A 21,996-nucleotide genomic window follows, 5' to 3' on the forward strand; every position below is an offset into this window, starting at 1 on the left:
ATGGGAGCCATCTCTGTGGGCCCCGTTGTGAATAATGTGCATTAAAAAATTGTATCTTTACCATAGGACATGGGTTTGTCAACTGAAATCAAAGTTTTTGACCTTGACCTTTGACCTAGGAAGTTGTAAATAAATTATGACACACCCTTTGGTGTTGGTTTATATACATGTCAAGTATAAACTTTGAAATGATAACGGTTCTCAAGATATAGAGCGGACACGATCTTTACCATAGGACATGGGGTTGTCAACTGAAACCAAAGTTTTTGACCTTTAACTTTGCCCTAGGCAGTCGTTCATAAATTATGACACACCCTCTGGTGTTGGTTCATATACATGTCAAGTATAAACTTTGAAATCATAACGGTTCTCAAGATATAGAGCGGACACGATCTTCACCACAGGACACAGGGTTGTCAACTGAAACCAAAGTTTTTTTACCTTGACCTTTGACCTAGGAAGTTGTACATACATCATGACACGCCCTCTGGTGGTGGTTAATAAACATGTAAAGTATAAAGTATGAAATCATAATGGTTCTCTAGATATGGAGCGGACACAAAGTTAAAGTGTTACGGATGGACGGACGGACGGACAGACTGATCACTATAGGGCGACCCTCCTTTGACCTAGGAAGTTGTACATACATCATGACACGCCCTCTGGTGGTGGTTAATAAACATGTAAAGTATAAAGTATGAAATCATAATGGTTCTCTAGATTCGGACGGACGGACGGACGGACGGACGGACGGACAGACTGATCACTATAGGGCGACCCGCCTAAAGGCGGGGCCCTAATAATCTCATTTATGATTTATGAGTTAATTAGTACAGTCTCTTCAATTGCGCACAGTCCATAAATTATTTATCGCACTCAAGATATAAGCATTGAAAAAGTAACGTTCTATAAATAGAGTACAATTGACGTTTCACATTTGAACAACTAGACCATGAACTTGTAAAATTCACCAATACCTCCACCCGCGTAAGTTTACCTATGAAAATTCACCTGTGACGAAGGAATGTGACACATGTGGCCAGGATTATGTGTAAACAAAGTATATTGTTTCTATTATTTTCTATGAAACACGTGGTATCCATAGATGGGACAGAAATATCTACTTTTACTTTGCAAATGAGCTGATTCTACCTTTGTTTCACGCATCTACCACGACTAAATTGACCGTTATGTAGTACAGATATGTGTATAACATGTATAAGTGAAAAAGGTAAGTTTGTCAAAATTGAAGGTTTCTTATATACAATCATTATTTTATATTGGCCTTTTAAATCACAGTATCGTTAAATCACAGAAATAGTATGTCTACTGTTGTTTACAAATGAACCTGTGACCTATGATACACATGGTATATATTTCTGATAGATATATATATTGTGTTGACAGATAATGTTTTCGGCTCAAAGTAAACAAACACCTAAACCGCTATCAATTCATTGATTTTATCAGGACATTCTGTCTGAATACCAGTGTTGTCAGACTAAATGTGAACATTTAACCTGTTTAATGTATAATAAAAGTCTGGTCCTGAAAATGCATGAAATAATTGCAACTGGGCTTTCAGCAAGCCATAATCAACAATCAAAATTACTTCTTTTGTGGGGACATTAAATAAAAAGAAATTCAACACACTGAAACTAGATTTAAATACACCATTGTACACTTAATTTTAATTTTACACTTCAAAGTCACGTTATATTTGGGCTTATTATCAAATAGTCTATATATGCACCTTTATTGAACCCCCGTTTGTAAGTTACATGAAACTCGTTTGTTTAAGTTTTTAGTAATCCGGATCTCTTAAATATCTTTCTATACAACAGGCTAGGACCAATCATCAAATGAGTTATAAATAAGGCAGAAGTTCCGTACCTACCATTTTATTTAATGCTTCAAATACCAACCCAAGAATGTTTGCAAAGTAGATTAAAAAAAAAAGAAACAAAACAAAAACGAATTCCAGTTAACCCAACTATACCAAGATGCTTTATAGATCATATCTCTTATGATTGGACTAATCCTTTTAGAATATAGATTTACAAATTTCAAACGATCTTAGAATGAATTTCATCCGACGAATGTATAAGGCTTGGGACGTTTTCTCTTTTTGCTATGACATTTGCGATTTTCTACAGGACATTTGACATTTGCGCTTAATCTAAATAGCATTCTGAGATTTAATGTTTTGTGACTTTCCTCACCCTTCATACGGAAAATACCCACAAGTTTGACCTTCATAGGGTTACATTCATAGGAGTTCATATCCAAAACAAAACAACACATTCATCATATATTTATATTCACCTATAGCAGTTGAAATTCTAAAAACATGAGTGTAGGACATGTGTAGTCATCACAAGCCCGATTAAGCTTGATACATGTAACCCAGAGATGAAACTGGTGTGGCTCGCGTAATCCATCTTGACTGGTTTTTATCCCACATCTCTAATTATTTCCTTCTTTCAGTTCTGGACTGAAGTGTACCATACCTAATTTTGATGTTATTAATAGATTGCTGGTCAATGATACCCTTTCTTCTTACTCTGTACGTGGCATTCGACGCTGCCTTTAAATTCATAGGAAGCAGCAATATTGTGGTCCAATTCTGAACGGATTATCTTTGATTGTCTCTGTAAAGGTTTTCGATTTGTTTAGCATGCACTAATGGCGCTCAATTTTCTGTCATATAAAAGGATGGTTGTGTTAATTTTTTTATTCAAAATATGTGTAGTGTACTTGCCATATAGTGCTTGTAGTGCAAATATCCTCCGTGTTACAAGTAAAAATAAGACGCATACGCCCGGCGCCCAATATTTTAAAAATGTAGAAATTTTTGTTTTGATAGTTACCATGACGATACCAACTCTACATGAGGAATTTGAATGATTGGTCGTCATGTAACCAGAAAGTTTTTGCCTTTCGATTTTACTAATTTGAAATCGTTTCTCCGAAATCAAAGTATTTTTACACAGTTAATGTATACCTCTTATTGAATAATACATCCCAAACGGGCTATTCCATTAGGGTTACGAATAGTTTCATATAATATTACCAGTGCAAGCTTCAATGTCTGGGTATTTCGTTTGGTTGATGTTTTTTATAAATAAGCTTCGACTATTTCCATTGTGAAATTATGTGGGGACTTAACCCTTTAAAATGTAAATACTTCTAAATCATGGACAAAAGCAAACTCTTTTATCTACTTTGGAAGTGGTCAATTTACCACTTGTTTTGAAGGAAACCCTATGTAGTATATTTGTAGGAGGAAGAACAAATGTCCCTGAAATTATTTCACACTTTGGCTACTTTCAAAATACTTCTACGACCTTTATAATGATTGATTGTTAGTTGCTTAACGTCCAGCGGCCAATATTTCATGCATTATTTCATGCATATATATTCAGGACGAACGACCTTTATAAGATTTTATCCTATACAGATATGATAGCTACAAACATGAACTCGGGATAGTTGTCACATTTGCAATTATACTCCTGATTACATATTTTTGTTTTGTGTTTTGATAGCATTATGTAATGTTTATGAACATGAAACAATGTGACAAAGATGGCTCAAAACACTACAATATCAAAAATGTTTCGATAGACGATTCACAACTTTAACATTTAAAAAGAAAAAACAGTGTTAAATGAGTTACTATTTGACACAGCAAGGTAATAATTGACTGAAAGGAAAATGATGTACTAAGTATATAGGAAGGGGGGCGTCTATTTAGCATCTTTTACTACTTTACATATATATTTTTACAGGTGATGGGCCTATTTGATATAGTTCACTTTACGGAGGCCTCGTTGGAGAATAAAGACGACGAACCATCGGTGTGGGCATGCTTTGGATTTTATCCCAAAGATGTAACGTACACACAACTTGTTTATGATGCTGTTATGTATGGCGAGCATCTTCCCAAACCAAAGAAAGCCATTGTTAAATTCCGAAGATTCAGAGCAGGAACGGAGCAGTTTTGGGAGCCTCGTTTAGATTCAAATACCCATGCTGCTGGTGTAGCTAGTGCCTTTACAGAGAAAACTGGGGCGGGGAAAATCAGTTTTGTTCAGCAGTATCTTGCCCCCTTGAAAGGATATTCTCGTTGGGATAAAATTTGTCGGAGTATGAAACAGTACGATTTTCGAGATTTTAAAAAAGATGAAATAGTGCTAATTGAACCTTTACTTTCGGATACAATGGTTTTCTTTGAGGGAGATATCATCTTAGATGCCTTTTCTCATTTTTCATTTATAGAAGGAAATCATCAGTCTGTTATCGCCATATTCAAAGGAGTAAAAAGTGGCAATGAATATCATCTACTAACTCCAAAAATATTACAGAAACAAAAGGAAATTAATGAATTTTTCGACGACCATGCTTGTAACGATTTGTGCGTTGGCTGGAGCAAGCCTGATGTTAAGATTACAACAGATACACCATTATTTCATATACCTGCTTCCAGAGAACATTTGAAACTACAACGACAAACATCTGTACGAGTCCACGAACCCGGTGAACATGCCTCACAGATTAAAATTCCACACCGCTCACCTGGAATTTTGAGAAATCCATCTGCCCCACCACAGGAGCAATCATTGGCATCATCGAAGAAAAAAGTGACCACTATTATGCATGCCGTTTATGTTCATGAAGATCCAAAACAGGACGAAAGAGGAAGAAGGGGATCAGTACTTAAAAACGATGAAAAAGTGAGACGAGGTTCGCTTAAAAATCAAGACGAGAAAGAGAGGCGTGAGTCAATTAAAAGAACTAGTGCGCCATATGTTGACAATGCCATCCGAAAGGACCGATCCGATTCACATGTTCATGTTCTAAAACGGACTAATACTGAACATAGTTCACCAAGTACAAAAAATAAACCGGTAAGAGTTCATACTATGGACGTTCAAAATGTTAGGATGCCAAAAAAGATGAACGCTCAATCGACAGAAAAACCGGAAATCAAGCCGAAACCCGAAATCAAACAAAAACCTGAAGTAAAACCAAAGCCTGAAATCAAACCGAAACCAAAATTAAAGAAACAAGAAAGGATAGACAATGAAAATGATACAGGTACTGACGATAAATACGGTGCTCATAAAATGGCCGTACAAGATGAACTCAGGTTGCGTTTCTCCAGAATAGCTAATAAAGAGAAACAAGACCCGATGTTAAAATTACATGAAAAGCAAACTCAGGAAACTAAAAGTGTACAAAATCTCCCCGATAGATTACCTAAAGTTGTGAACAAAGAACAAATGTTCAAAAAAACAAATCTGAGTGATAGGCCATCTGAACAAACAAATGATATACCGGAAAGTCAACCGGAAAAAGTTATCTTAGTACCTCATTTAGATAAAACTGAATCAGACAAACAAGACCTTCCTAACACTTCATTGCGGGAACCTAGTATACATGTAAATCCATCCGGCATTGCAGCAGCAGAATCTCCGAAATGCAATGACAGTGTCAGTGAAATCAAAGTAAAGTCTAAAAAATCTCTTCGGAAACAGGCTACATTAGCCTCTTAATGGATCTCTTCGGAAACAGGATACAATTATATATATTACATACCAGTATTATTTAGATACAATATGCAATTGTTCATTACTACACCGCTATCCGTCTGCCTATTTTAAAAACATGTTTTTGATTTGAAACTTGTAACGTATTTGTCCAGAGAGGCGATTTAAGTGTTGCGTTAATATTTACTGCGAAATTCTTATTAAACCAGGGTTTTGAGACCTGCATATTTTATTTGTTACTTGTTTCCATCAAACACATATTTTCATGAAACCATTCTATGTTTGAATAAACCTTATATATCATTAGAAAATGTGGTATGACTGCCAAAGAGCTAACTATATATCCGCCAGAAACAAAAATAACGTAGATGTAGGGGACATTAGACCAACGTTCAGTCTACAACAATACACAACACCCATACCGTATACGTATAGTCAGGTATTGCATATTATTCACTTCAATTAATGGACACCTTCAAACAATCCCATTTTAATTGCCAATTCCTGTGACAGCAAACACTTACGTACATACGTATGTCGTGCAACAGTACAAGGGTCATACTTGAAGCTACAAATCTGGAAACCTTACCACCAGTGTTCAACAAACTAAGTCAAGTCATGTTTTGCTCTCCAACATTTTAAGTCATCCCCTTCCTACCGTGACATATGTCGCTTATGATGACCATCGTCTCTGAAGTAATTAGTTTGGCTTAATTTTCCGTAATTATCAGGCTAAAAAAAATTGACTGCGTTTGTCTCATTGACGTAGATTATCGCTTACCATTTTGGTCTCGACTGAAAGACCATGTATTGCTGCTATAATAACTCATCAGAAACCCGTACAAAACAGCAAAACACGATCATGTCATCAGTTCAATCATATGAGAAATTGACATCCCTTGGTGCCAGTCGCGTAAGCGTGAAGTTTTTTTTTGTCCGAAAACACTTGTGTTCATTTGGAAAGAATTGTCTGAAATATTCAGAATACTAATAGATATAAAGAAATTCTCTGATAGAGAAGAGTCTTCTGCTCTTTTGTAATGAATTGCTAAAAAACATGAATAATTGCAAACCATAGGCGTACTTTTAATTCTAAGCAGTAAATTAAGAAAAAAATAATTATATCGCATTTATAAAACAGTAATTGCCCATGATTGCATCAATTGTGTGACTTTTAAATTTTTGTTACTATTTCGTTGAAATTTTACAACTTATTAGCAAAACATAAACAGTTTCCAATAATTTTATTTCACACCAGGACTATATTATATATTAGTTTATTTCCCCAAAAATGTGTTGTACAAAGTTGGTTCTAAATATCACAGTAATCATACATTTCATATCCATACGAAATATATTTCTAAAAATAGTAACGTAAAAAAAAATTTCGCCCCAACCCCCACCCCTTTGCTGCTCTAACGTAATAGCCACTTTGCAAACGTTTGACCCGGATTTCGTTTAAATTGAACAATTTATGTAAATATTGATTTACTGTATATATTAAAAAGTAATACATAAATTGTTTTCAAATACAAAATTGGCAAAAAGATCTCGACCCCCCCTTTTCCAACAAGTTTGCATTTTCTGTTTCATATGACCAACTGTTGAATCAAACTATCCTCTATGAAATTTGCACTTGTTTTGAAAACTACCAATTTGATTTATTGTTACATAATTAATCGCACTACATGCACATAAACTAGTTAATTTCAGTTATATTTATGTAATAACATTTTGATATACAGCATTGTTTACAATTGCATAATATATGTCTTAACTTGACGTTGTTTACGTAATCCAATGTATGAATAGAAACACAAACAACTATTTTCATCGTTTGAAATTAGGATTCCATGCCAAACTATCACATAATTCTGACTGAGTTTTAGAGTTGATAGAAATACGATATCCGAAATTTGTTTACCGTTGAACTACGTGTGAAGCCGACGACTCGTTTTGGTCCACGACTTTTTTCATTTTCGGGTGTACAAGTTTACTTGTACGTTAGGTGAACCATTATGAAAAGTCCAAGTTCCGTTTGCTAAATATAAGTGAGTGCCTGACTTTGGCAAACCTGGTAAAGGTTTTTGCTGAAATTGGTATCACTCGTTTATATATCTAAGGAGTTTATTAATCCAGTCAAGGAAAAAGTTTGTCTAACCTTCACATTTTTGGCTCGACAAAGAAATAAGTAATCTTAAAATGTTGTCCAGATGTGTTTAACATCGAGATAAATTCTTCTTTTACACGGAAACGAACCAATGTGTGCATTGAATAATTTCCAGTAAAAGTTCTACAGAATTGGTTTAAACGCAAAGTTATCTTCAGTCTCGACCGGTTATGTTTTGGTTGTCGCAACACTCACAAGGAATATGTGTATACCAGTTTGCATCCACCGAGTTTATAGGCTCTAAACTTGTTGTTTCTGTAGAATCTGACGTTGAAATTTTAATCACTGGTGATATTGTTTGTGGTTTTTGTCCCAGATCATTTTCAATCTGCTGTCCATTAATATTGTTTCTCGTCCCAACATTTATATCATCTGCAAATTTCACGCTTTTAGTCTTGTGTTTTTGCTTACTTGAACGCAGTGATGATGTAAGCGGCTTTTGTCGTTGAAATGGAACTACTTTTGCTTCGGTAGTTGTTTTATGTGGTGAACTTGGTTGTTCCGATAGTTCTGAAGTGGTTGGTATTGACGCAGGAGTAGAGTTTGGAGAATGACAATAACTTCCGTTCTCGTTTGGATCAACAAACTCGTGTAAATTGTATTTTATCAAAAATTCTGGGTTGGATGGTTTATGAGGATCGCTGTTGAGACGAGAGTTGCGTTCGTTCTTTTCTTTTTCTATAGAATCGGTGTTATCTGAGGTTGATATAAGTAACTTCTGTACATCAAGCAATTTCTGGACATCGTTATCATCATTGTCTAGAAAAGAATTTTGCTCGGTCTTATCATTTGCCATTAAATCTGCACGCTCCATTGTTTCCACGGGTTTTTCTTTCATTTTGTTTTCGTCAAGGACAGACATTGGTTCTATTACCTCCCTTTCCGACACATTTTCACAATCAGTAGGATTTGTAGGATTTGTATTAATACAGTTATTTTTTAATTCTATTGCTTTAGATGATATTTCCGGTTCTTCTTTCACAAGAAGTGTACTGGTTGTTATATTTGTTCCTGCGTTTGGAGTTGCTTTGTCGTGTTCTTCACAAATAAGTTCTACTCCTGATTCATGTTTATTGCTATTTTCCACATTTTCCGTGATATCTGGCATCAGTTCTTCGGTTGTTTCCTTTAAATCCTTAGACATAAAAGGATTTGAATTATTTTGCTCGTTTGCATCATATTCAGGTATGATATAATTTCTTGCAAATATCTCTAAGGAGCTTAGTGTACTTTCATTCGAAATGTCATGCTCATAAGTGTTTGGTTCCATCGTAGTCGAAGATGAGACCTCTGTCACTGGCAAAGAAATAGTTCCAACATTTTGTATTTCACAATATGTATTTGATTCAGAGTTCCATTCTTCAGTGACAAGAGGCTTATATTGTTCATCTCGTTGTTGCGGTTGGTTAGTATTTTGTTCAGTATGAATAAATGGAGATATGTTTTCTGATTGTGAAATGTTATATGTATTTTGACATTGCGGTTGTAGTACAGAAGACATACTTGATTGAAATGCTGTTGGTTGTTCAGGTTCACATGATAATGTGGATGAAAATGATAATTCACTGTTTTCTGAATGATTCTGTGTCATGTCAGAATTTTCACTCGTGCAATGTTCTTCAGATAGAATTTGTTGCTGTATCAACGGACTACTTTCTTGAGATGAGGAATTCTGTTCGGATGTATATTGTTGTGATGGATCATTTTCATTTGCCCCATTTTGATTAGGCAGTGTTGATGACGTTACTATATTTGTTCCAAAGCTGTTCACATATCTTGGTATTTCTTCGTCACCGAAACAATTTTCCATGGAAACTGTTGCATGTTGTTCTTTTTTCTCTAAGTCCACATAGTGCTCAGTACTATTCACATTGTCTTCATTTCCTATTTCACTGACATTTAAAGAATAAAAGTTAGGTCTCATGACAAGGGTTGTTGCCTCGAACTTTGAACTTGCCATGTCGTAGTTGCCGACCTCTATTTCTTCAATGTCATTTCCAGGCAAGTTTTCACTTCTTAAAGAAATAGTCTTATTCATTTGTTTATCTTCGTCTAAACTTTTAAATCTATAAAGGTTGATATTCGTCGGTTCAGTATCTTGTATGTGACTATCTCTCCCGTCAAGGCAATCTTGGTCGGTAACATCCACATTGTCGACTGGTAGCTGCTCTGTTGTAAGTGCCGACTTTTCTCTAACTTGGTTGCAAGTTTGTTCCTGTAATAATGGTTTATTCTTCCCAAAACTATCGGAATGTACTAATGCAGTGACGACAGAAAACGACCCATCACAAGATTTAGCTCCAAAAGTAGTTTCTAAGTTAGCATTATCATTACTCTTTTCGTTCGGTGCATCTCTCGACATATCGTCTTCGTAGCTCGGCGGTCGAGAATCGTTTTGAAAATTAAAGAACATATTGTCGGTTGGTGGAATATTCATGGGTTGAATGGTTTCAGTAATACTTGGTGGCTTTTTAAATTTGCCACAAATGTCATTACAAGTGTGTCTTTCAAACCATTTGTGAATATCGTACTTATGAGTTAACATGTCTGGGGTTAACAATAGATATATTCCATCATCTGTTTTGTTGCCTTGAAATGCATTCAACATGTTTTCACCATTGCTTTCTGAATATGAAAAATGAGAAAACGCATCTAAAACTCTATCGTTTTTGAAAGGCTTTAGATCTCGCACAACTTCTTCCAGTAAAACAATTTCAAACTTCAACAACTGTCTGAAATATCTTGGCTTTAGTTTTAGACAGACTTTGTCCCAACTGGTGTGTCTATGGAGTGGTGCTAGATATTGGTCCACGATTTCTATTCGAGCAGCAAGCGTTTGGTCTGTAAATGCGGTTGCTACTTGATGTGCATAGCGATTTTGATCCAGTTCTCCCTGCCAGTATCTTTCTGTCCCTGGTCTATATCGCCTAGCTTTGACGACACCTACTTCCGGTTTTTCAAATTCATTACAGATTATTGCAGCCTTGTATACCAATTTTGTAGGGGTATATACTTGTGGATACAATCCAAAGCAGGAATTTACTGGTTGTTTATCACGTACACTGTTCGTTGATTTCCTTGTCCACTGTATCACATCCCATTTACCCATTTTCTGAAATAAAAGAATTAAATAATTTGAATCAATTTGTCCAAGCTTGCACTTATTTTCTGAACATTCAGTTCCTGTCCAGTCTCAATTTTTAGGAAACACAGCATAGAAAGATGTTGACAATGCATGTAAATTTGATAAAATTAGGGCGATTCATTTATTGAATAACGAATAAATGAATTAACTTTTCTGAATCGAAATACGGCTGATTTGTTAAGTAAAGCGAAATATTATAACATAAGAACACCTAAAAAGATAGGTGATATAATCAGGGGTTAGTATATATAGAAAGTGTACTTTTGATATTTACCTACATGTTAATGACTCATACAGGTTGTTCAAAATATAAGTCTAATAACAGGGCGATAAGACTATGCATGTCAAAGTGCACATGTAAGATGTGTAAAATATATTATTTGTTTTTGTCCTCATATATAGTTACCACAATTCGTGCTCTTGTTAACTATTTGTCATTATTAGGTAGACCATTGTACATTTGGGTTTATATTAACTGATATAAACAGTCAGTTAATAAAAGTGGAAAGGAAGTACAAAAATGAAATTTGATAGAATAAAAACTTGATATATTCTAGAATAAGATCTTGGACAATAAGACAGCATGTAGTAAATAAACTTGTTTGAAGAGAATATGGTCACCCGTCCGGCCATGAATATATAAGTTCATATATTCAGGCATATAACCCGCTCATGACCTTTGGTGCAAATAAGGAGACGTTTACCCTTTATACCTACCCGGTCTCTCTCCCTTTGAAATTCATGCAATTTGTCGAGTATTTGTTTGTTGCTGACTTAATTTGTTAACTGCTGCTGCCTAAATCTGAAAAAAAATATATTTGTTGTAGTCTTTTTTTATATATTACTACTAATATTCATTACATCTCTTCAGAAATAATTTAAGAAGAAAAGTTACCAATAGCAAACTATATAAAGTACAATAGTGTCTGTCCTCACTCGCTTGTTATACAGACATGTTCGTGTTTTATTTGTGACAGACTGAGGTCGTACTAAGTCGCCAAACCATCAGTATAAATTGACTTTGTGTCAAAACAAAACTGACTATTTCGATGACAGTACTCAATAATAGAAATTTGAAATTAACTCTAAACGTTGGTGATAGTACATTTTAAGTTACTAAGATATAGACATTGCACAGTGGTGTATGATTATTTTATCACACTACTAAGAACTGTTTTACCAGGATCAATAGCAATGTTTGGTTTCTATTGATATTGAAGTTATTTATTATTTGATATATTTCGTTTGTGTTCTTCTTGAAACACCCTAATCTGATAACAAAATATCAGCCTTCGGTAAACCAGTTAATAAACTAATACGAAGAACATGTAAGAAAAATCAATTAATGCAGTGGTCATTTTGTACTCTTCTGGTCAAATGCTTGGACTTTTCACGGGTCACCTGTCCCAATCAAAAATAGTGATCGTCCCCATATATATAAGATACTGTTGTATTCGCACTTTATACATTTGTTTATAAGAAGATGCGGAATGATTGCCAATGAGACAACTATCCACTAAAGAACGGAATGATTGCCAATGAGACAACTATCCACTAAAGAACGGTTATAAACACATGTCACTGTATGATTGGCCTTCACCAATAAGTGAAATCTATACTGTAAAGTCGACTGCAAAAAACCTTATAACGGACGGTATAGTATTAAAGCACTCTATAATATATAAAAAAGAAGATGTGATATGATTGCCAATGAGACAAATCTTAACAAGAGATCAAATGACAAAAAAATAAAATGAACTATGGGTCACAGTACGAATTTAAACAATAATCAAAGCCCGTACTGCATAGTTAGCTATAGAAGACCCCGAAATGATAAATATAAAACAATTCAAACGAGAAAACTAACAGCTAATTTATTTACAAAAAAAACGAACGAAAAACAAATATGTAACACAGCAACAAACGACAATCATTTAATTTAAGGCTCCTGACTTAAGTTGGACAGGCACAAACTTACAAAATGTGACGGGGTTAAATATATAAGTAGGCACCGAACTCCCCCCCCCCCTAATCATGTGGCAGTGGTGCTACAGAACAATACAAGAACTGTATAAAACAATAAACAAACAACGCATATGATCAACAGCAACAAACAACAGTCACTCATGTATAGGCTTCTGGCTTCGGACAGACAAATATAGAATGTGGCGGGCCAAACATGTCAGCGGGCGCCAAACCCTCCCCTTAATCTGAGACAGAGGTGTAATATAAACAAATAAGTTGAAAAAGGTTTAACTCATTAAATGGATACAAATAGAAATACCAAAACACAGAGTGGACGTGGCCAGGTACTTGTATATCCTTTTTAAGGTGATTATTTTGTTACTCTGTTTACCTTTGCTCTGCTTTTGAATTAAACAGGTCTATTAATTTGTTTCCTTATTGAACTTTGTATAGAAACAGCTCCTCGAATATTTCAAAGGAACAAAGAATTTGTTTAAACCATGCATAGATCGATCGAATTAAAATATTTCAAATAAATATCGGCTGGTGTTGATCTGAATCAGAATTCGAGCACATGTTGCTTAATTTTGTTGAAGCGTCATTCAGTACTTTTTCACTTGAAAGTAAGCCTGTTTAACCTTTCACTAAACTTTAAAAGTTAAAAATATTTTTATAATAAAGCTTAAGTTTTCTCTTCAAATAATGTGAAGGCAAATGTCGAGCAAGCAAATTTAATACTTTAAGATTCAATATACATACTAATACCAAGATGCATATGGATAAAAACAGATTTAAAATGACTTACACTTCAATAATATTTATTACAGAAATAGTATAACAAATGTCAACCAGTTTATTGAAATGAAAACATTTGCATAGTTTATTATCAAATTTATAACAGTTAAACAGAGCTTTTGTATACATTGTACTTCACAAATGCAGGGCTTGTTACCATTTACTTACACGTACACAATTTGTTTTTCATTTGGGTCTGTTTTTTTTCTAAACCTGCAATGTTCTTGGATACATTTCGGAAGGTTATTATTCAAAGTGACCTTGTTTAAATCATATATTATTACAACGCCTCTGGCTGATGGATATAAGAGATGATATAAGATCTTAAAGGAATATAAAAATGAAAATTGTGTTAAATGTGATGAGAAATTTCATTTTGCTTTCGGCGAAACGATATAGTCTTTGTTTAATAGTTTGTAGACGTCACATTTTACCGTCACATATGTTATAATCACGGATAATTTAAATGCTTTTGTTTGTATCCGGGGAACATGTCTAGAAAAGAAGAAATGTGTTATGTGACTTGTCGAACATTGAAATGTTTTAGTTGACATCAAAACTAAAACAAATAACAACTGTACAAGCATACCAAAAAGAGTTGCTGTTTTCATTAAAGCGATAAACAGAATCTTAAAGTTTTTATCAAACTTGAAAATTAAAAAAATGAAAGTGGGATAGCGAGGGGAAAGACAAGAACAGTTTTAGCTTCACATGTATGAAAGTTGTAGGTTTCATTTTTTTCTCTTCAAAATGGAACCTTAATATTAATAGTGTATACACACCGTACACATGTATACTCTAGTGAATGGTGAACGAGTCTGTTAACTAGGTATATAGGCCCCGAACTTAGTCTCGGTCGACGGACAAGCCCCATTACAATTCTTCATTAAAAACGTGACATATTATAAAAGTGTATGTATAAGCATTTTCTTCATGAATTTCACCTTCAAGATGTTTATTGATATACTTTATCGATTCAGTCCAAACTGTACACTAAAATATATGCATAAACAGAGACTACAATTCTTTGTTTATGAATGTTCGTAGCGCGTGGCTTTTTTTCGCCCAGTTTCTAGTAATCTGTATTTTCATTCTGTGAATTATTTAGTTTTATGAATATTTGTTTATTTTTCAAAATAGTTCGTTTGATGCATACATAAGTGGGCAGACACGTGTGACTCTCGATTACGATCGAGTTCGTAATATTTTGGATTAGAAAACCTATAACTAAAAATGAAGAACTCGAACAAGCATAAATACTTGGGCTTAAGTCAGGGAAATAGGGCGATTGTTTTAATTTTTAACTTGTTCTTGCTGACATATTAACTGTTGCTTATACCAATATATAAATGTAATATATGACAGGTTTAAATCATTAAAGATATAGGACTACGACGTTTGCTTTTCGAACATTGTGATATTATGTATAAAGTACATAGATCTACATAGTACTGATGGTCCTAAACTGTGTCAGTGAAAATAATAACAATAGCTTCAGGCTAAAATAATGGAATATTCCCCTTTTATTGTTTTGACCAGAAATAATATGTCTCTATTTTTACATAGTTATTACTTTATATAGACATCTGAGTGGTACCGATTTGTACCTATGACAATTATAACATATGTCATTTGTTCTACTGTATAAATTGTAATAGCAATGTGATCTCTAAAGTTAAAAATATGTATTTTCAAACTGATGTTTTTTTAAAATATTTATTTTAAGAAAATACTCTAGATTTATTGCTTCATGCGGATCTAACCGGGGGCATGGACCCCCCCCCCCCCCCCCTTTTCTTGTGGAAAAAATGGTTGCTTATAAAGGTTATCACTGGAGAATGACTGGGGCCGTCCCTCCTCTTTAGGTCAGTCAGTGCCCCCTCCCTCCCTTACAATTAGTTCTGGATCCGCCACTGTCCAGCTTTGACTTCGAAGAGTAATATTTCTTTCAAAGTTTGGTCATTTCCATGATGTCCTGATTGTTTTAATGTATGTACACGTTTAGGTAGACATTCCCTTTCAATATTATGTAATATATTTCCATTAATTGTATAAAAACTGCAACTTGAAAAAACCGGACATCCTAAACCTGTCAGAATCAAATTTTATGAATAATCATATTGTGCAGTTTATGATGTCAAAGTCATCAATAAAACCTCGAGAATAAAACACTGTAATTGGCATTTATGCATAATGATTGTTTAAAGAACCTATTATAAATATTGTAGCAGTTGTTAGAATGTGAAAAAAAACTTGGAATGGAAATGGAAAATGTGTCAATGAGACAAAAACTCGACAAAAGAGCAGAAAACAGTCCAATACTACCAATCACGGTGTCTTCAACACAACGATAAAACACCTGCACCCCTAAAAATAAATAAAAAAACCCACAACAAACAGGAAACAGAGCAAATCATACCAAAACTGTGAAAAAAAGGAACATCTATACATAACAAAATAAATCACAATAAAAAAAACAAAAATACTTGTGACTAGATTGCTCTTGTATTGTTTTCTTAAAAGTGAAATAAAATTCAAATCTGAAATATGAACTAACAAAGGAAAATTAAAAAGATTGAAGTAGACACCGCAGTGTTTTAAAAAAGTTGATCGACTGAAAATAGTCCGAAACAAAGACATGCGTTTGAAACAAAAGTGTAAGTAGCTTTCTATACAAAGCAAATTAAGGCCAACAATTGAATTTTTAAAGAAAGGCCAAGAAATATATATACTTGTTTCCTATCCGTTCCTGACAGAAACCATTGTGAAGGTAGGTAGATAATTCTTTTTAGTTCAAATATGTTATAAACGAAAAAGGGAAATGTTGACTTTAATTGTGCTAAACAAAATGTCCATTAAGTGTTCTAGGATAGGCATTGCAATTTTGTCAAAGTAGGGGGGGCCATACACTCAATTTTGTTTTGTATTGGCATAAAACCTGTTTTAACAACAAATAATGCAAATTGACGAGCCTAACAAACACGAACGTCAATATTTAAAGGGTTATTAAAGTTTAATACATTTTGATTGTCTATGTTTGAAAGATGCCATTTAATTAATATATCCATTTAGATTCTGAATAGCATTATCACCGGATTTGACACAGGTCAACAGATAAACTAGCCTGCGAAGGCACATGTGACGGTTATTACATTATTTCTGATATGTATTATTTATTTGAAGACCATAAAAGATACACACAAACTTTATTGGTCTTATAACATGCCGTACTTGGTGTGTATGAAATATTTGTCACAGTGACTGTTTTACAACAGTCTCTAATTCTTGCATTTTCTTGAAATTTTAAATTATCTGTTCAGAAAATCACATACTACCATAAATCCAAACTTGTCCAAATATTGACCATTCTTTCTTCTTCTTTTTTTAAGACTTATATACACATTAACAGTCCCTGTACAAACCGTATATATTTCACAGCCTTTTACACAGTTTGTTGATTACTGGTTAACGTTTCTTACAAATTGGAAAGAAAATAACAATATACATTTCAAACAAAGCTATCAGATTTAATTCATTTTAAATTTGAATCGAAAATGGGGAAATTTCTTTTTATAAAAAATATGTTTACATACAGAGAGGTGTGGTGGTTTAAATCTTAACAAAACATTAAACGATTAACAAATAAAATCTTTCTGTAAAGATTAATTCTAAAATTAAACACTATAACATATTAAATATCAATTGGTCATTTAAAATATTAGAAATAAAAATAGAGAAAGTATTCAAATAAAGTTTAAATACATACCACCAACGTAAAATACTGTAAACCATTCAAGTTATAAACGTGTAACTTTCACGGTGTAGACCACTAACACATACATCTACCTTCCCTTTGGTTATAAAAACTTATGTATGTTAGAAGCGATCAACCTTTGAACTTAATCTTCAAAGCATATATTCGCTGTTTATACGGTTCATAAATTTATAAAACTTATAACTTACCTATACTAAACATAGATATGGAAATATCTATTGATTTTGGTGACCTATTTGACATATATGAAATAATCTTTAATGAAATAATCTATTAGATTACGTCAGGATTTTAACCGCAGGTCAAAAACACCTATAATGTATGTCTAGATCTTTCGTGTATAGGTAAACTAAATTGTTACATTTTGACTATGTTTTATTGGTTAAAAGGAATAAATTTCTGTTCATGAAATGTACAAATGTTTGGATGGGTTGTGATGAGTAATTTAAGTACATTTTAATATAAATTTAAGGCAATTAATAGGGATGTCAAAATATACAATTTATTTTTCCCATCCTTTAACAAAGACAGTATGAGAACTCCATTATTATCACAAAAGATAGATCATCCAGGTTATTTTCAGTGGAATTTATAATTATGTATTGCACGCTATAGGTATAAATATCTAATTTTCGTATAAACGTTTTACATTGGAAAGCCCTCAAGGTGAATAATATGCATTAGCTGTTATCGATTTCATAATTTTCTTATTGTTGATTTCCCTTTTCTAGTCCTAAAACGCGTGCACCAACTGAGGTTTTAATTAATTATTTTGACATTTTCCGATTAATTTGCCTCTTTGGATCTTTGTTGTTTGCTATACAGATTGTTATTTATTCACACAATTCGACTATTAAACGACAATTCACTGAACAGCCTTTTGTCTTAGGACAGGTGCATACTTGTGTATTCTATTGCAAGAACAATATATATATATTTGTAGTTTTGACATTTTATTTGTTGAAACGGAATGTGTAATTACAACGACTCATTAACATGATATAAAGTTTGTTTAAGATAATTTGACATACATATTGACACCAAATATATACATTAACAGATAACCGCAGGATAGGTAAAATACCAAACGTGCATTGAATCTGTGTGCATGTGTACATATTGACAGACTTATTATCTTTGGGTGAATAACGGGGTAAGCGTAGAGAACGATACCATTTTATCTTTTTGATAGAAAAAAATCTGCATGACTTGCAATTATTTGCGGACAAATCTAAGATATAAACTACACTAATATGATCTAATATACGTGTGTCAGTACAAGATAAAATTCAAAATTAAATAACCCGAATTTCCTGCTTTTTCTTGATTTTTTCAACAACAAAGTTATGCAAGACAAAGAAGTAAAAAACTGCATTTGGGGTGGTAACTATAAGTCGCAAATCTGCTCTACCAGTTTGTCGGAAATTATATTTTGAACAAGAGTGACATGCATCGCCTGCTTTACTGACAATTGCTTTTATGTTGAAAGTCTTAAGAATGAAGGTTTAACTAAAAGCATTACAAAAATTTATAACATTTTTAGAAATTTATGTCATGGAAGTCAAATTCAGATAAATTTTGTCATACATATATATTATACACCTTTCAATTTATTCATACAGTAAATCAGGTAGTCTATACAATTTATAGACTGTTCCTGGCCAAATATAGTGGACCTATTGCATATGCTAAATTGAAAAAAGACCAAAACTTAACATGGACCAATGAACCATGAAATTGAGGTAAAGGTAAGAGATTATACCTACCAGACAGAATTGTACACCTTACGCTCATTCCATATACAAAGTATAGTTGACGTAGTGCTCAAAGGACTTATACAACTGACAGTGTCTGATCAAAACACAAATAATTAAAATTGACCAATGAACCATCTAAATTAGGTCACGGTAAGATGAAACCTGCAAGACTCGAATTATACCCATAAAAATCACTTCATACACCAAATATAGTTGACATACTACTAACAGTATTTGAGAAACAGACCTTATCACCTAAATTTTTATCACTGATCCATGAAATGTTGTCAAGGTCAGGTTAAATGTTGTTATCCTATTATTTTTTAGTACCTTAATACATCCTGTTGGAAAGATGCGTCGTTCCGTCTTCAGGTGAATCCTCCTTCCTCGGCAGTTTCGGCGTTGTCAACTGCAGCCTCCAGTGGTGCACCGTTTGGTGCGATCAAGTCCCAGCCCGCAACCACATGTCTATCCATCCCTGCCTCTACACTTTACTGCTTCCACAGCTCAGACCTTTCCTCCACAACCACATTGATGATGTCTCTGCCTCTTTGTATAAGTTGCCAATCAGATTACTTCTTTCCCCTCTAATAATACCAAGTGCTCTTAATGTCCTCCACATAGACTGCCCAACAAACCCTCTGCTTCCCACCTCCACTTGAAATAACCAAACCCTCCACCCATTGTCTCTACATTATGCAAGTAGGTCTTGATACTTCAATCTCTTTCTTTCGCTGGCATCTTCTATGCGTTCTTCCAAAAGTTCCAGCAGAATTTCCTGTGTTGTTGAGGCTGATCAAATGACGATGACAGGATTCCGGTTTACTACGGAAATTTGTGGCGAAAATTGGAATTTCTGCATCAGATCCACCCACATTTGCCAATCAGTTGCTGTTCCCAGTAAACCACTTCCTTCCACACTCTTCTTCTGTCCTTTCTCTCCTTCCTTAACAAAATTGACAAAGTTAAGGCCTTCCTGTTTCTTTCCTAACTTCCTGATGTTTATCTCTAGGGTGTCTGCTAATATCCCTAATACTTTGTCGTGTTTCCATGTGTACCTCCCGTCTTTCAAAGCACCCGAGCATGAAGATAGTATATGCTCCAAGTTTGCTGCCTTACTGCAAAGAACACACTATGGGTCATCTATCAATCCCCGTGTTGCTAGATTTGTTGAGCTTGACAATACATCATATACTGACTTCAGCTTGAATTGCATCCTGTATGGCTCCATCTTCTAGATCTCATTCCATCCTAACTACAGCTGCCTTGCTCCTTCCCTGTTTAACTAGCTTCATTGTTTCTTCATACTCACTGCCTTTACCACTCTACTTTCTTTTTACATTGATCGTACCTCTTTCTGTACAAGGTGTTTTTTTTCTTCCATTTTGCTGTAGAAGTTACATCCACCCCCTGTTTTCCAACTGCAACCCTGCTAACTATCTCACTGTGACTTAATCGTGACTCAGTATCTTCTATTGTCTTCTTTGTCGACCACTTCCTTCCTGTTCTTATTTCTATTTTTGCTGACCGTACTTTCTCATCCCTGTTGGTTTTTAACATCAGATGTTGTCTTACCTTGGTCACCTTTAATTCCTCAGCGATTGACTTGAGTGGTAGCTGTAACTTGCTTCCTAAACTGTATAGGCCGACGCTGCTAAACCTGCGTGGTACTCCAAGCCATCTCTTATTAAAGTACCGTTTGAAATTCTCTTCATTCCCTCTACCGTTGTCATTGGTACAATCTACACAAGAAGTGGCCACAGCAGCCGAGGCAATATCCCATGCTGGTAAATCCATGCCTTGTATTTCTCTGGTAATCCGCTTTTATCTACCTCCTTTAACCAGTCGTGCAACTGCTAATATGTATCTTCCACATTCAACTTAACTGACAAAGTGTTGTTGACCATTTTCTCAGGCATTTAACTGGCTTCTCTGTGCCTTTGTGCTTTTTGTCATATCATCCATGAATGGCATTGGTACTTCATTTGGACCTGGTACTGATACTGCTCTTCTTTTCTTGATAACATCTACTACCCCTATCAACTTTGGTGGTGATTCATCAAAAGTCTGCTCTGGGTCTTCCGGACGTTTTAGTTGTTCTATCTCCGGTACGTCTTCTTCCCTTTTTGTATCACTGTGCATTTCTCTTAGATATTCTTCTACTTCCTATGTACTAGCTTTCAGTACCCTTTCTTCCCCAACAATCTTGAAAATGTAAATTAAGCTCTTTCTTTCTCTCTTTTTTCTCCTTTTCCTAGTTCTCTCTGCTCTCATTGTGATCTTGAGGTTTCTTCCTGGTGGTTCAGATAAAACTGGTTTTCATCCTCTGCAGCCTAAATATATCTTTTCTTATGTTGTCTAAGGTCTTTGCTATCTTGGATTCTCGTCTGTTCTTTTGACCCTCACGCCTCACCGCCTCTTTCTCATCTGCACCAAATCTGTCCATACCAATGTTGTAAATATATGATGTCATCGATTCTATCTAAGTGTCTATGTTACCTGCTAATTTTGTTTTCAAAATTGCATCTACATCCTCACCAAACTGTTGCCATTCCTTTTTACTTTTATTGTTGGTCCATTTCACTCTTTTCCTCCCTTTTGTTGTACTTGCTTGTGTCTGATGATCTTTTTGGCTCTTGTGGCTGCCGGTTGTTGTTTAATTAACCCTCTTGTACCTGTTGACTCCTCTCTACTATGTTGTCCTCCTCATTGTATAACACATGGAAGCTGTGGTCACTGTGGTTTGTATCCTGAACCACCTACTCCTCCGTCTCACCAGGCTGCCCTGTGCATTGTGTTATGCTCTGATTTGGCTTGCATTTCATCTTTCCCATATG

At 34.5% G+C, this 21,996-nt stretch overlaps 2 protein-coding genes across 4 annotated transcripts; one reads left to right on the forward strand and one right to left on the reverse strand.

The window, feature by feature from the left end:
- The first annotated feature begins 923 nt into the window (after positions 1-923).
- Positions 924-5,784, forward strand: LOC139525552 (triadin-like). Its single transcript, XM_071320982.1, has 2 exons — positions 924-1,231; positions 3,792-5,784. Exon 2 carries the CDS (start codon positions 3,795-3,797, stop codon positions 5,556-5,558), a length of 1,764 nt encoding a protein of 587 aa, XP_071177083.1. The 5' UTR covers positions 924-1,231; positions 3,792-3,794; the 3' UTR covers positions 5,559-5,784.
- An 830-nt stretch (positions 5,785-6,614) lies between these two features.
- On the reverse strand, positions 6,615-17,664 carry LOC139525551 (uro-adherence factor A-like). 3 transcript variants are annotated; one of them, XM_071320980.1, is made up of 3 exons: positions 17,394-17,527; positions 11,585-11,669; positions 6,615-10,834 (listed from the first exon to the last, which is right to left on the reverse strand). In XM_071320980.1, the coding sequence occupies exon 3, from the start codon at positions 10,829-10,831 to the stop codon at positions 7,877-7,879; it is 2,955 nt and encodes a 984-aa protein (XP_071177081.1). In that variant the 5' UTR covers positions 10,832-10,834; positions 11,585-11,669; positions 17,394-17,527; the 3' UTR covers positions 6,615-7,876. The 3 variants fall into 3 exon arrangements, with proteins under 3 accessions (XP_071177081.1, XP_071177082.1, XP_071177080.1); XM_071320981.1 differs by lacking the exons at positions 11,585-11,669; positions 17,394-17,527 and adding an exon at positions 17,591-17,664; XM_071320979.1 differs by lacking the exon at positions 11,585-11,669 and having other exon boundaries at positions 17,394-17,607.
- Between the last annotated feature and the right edge of the window lie 4,332 nt (positions 17,665-21,996).

This window comes from Mytilus edulis, chromosome 5 (genome assembly GCF_963676685.1).
Source record: "Mytilus edulis chromosome 5, xbMytEdul2.2, whole genome shotgun sequence".
NCBI lineage: Eukaryota > Metazoa > Mollusca > Bivalvia > Mytilida > Mytilidae > Mytilus > Mytilus edulis.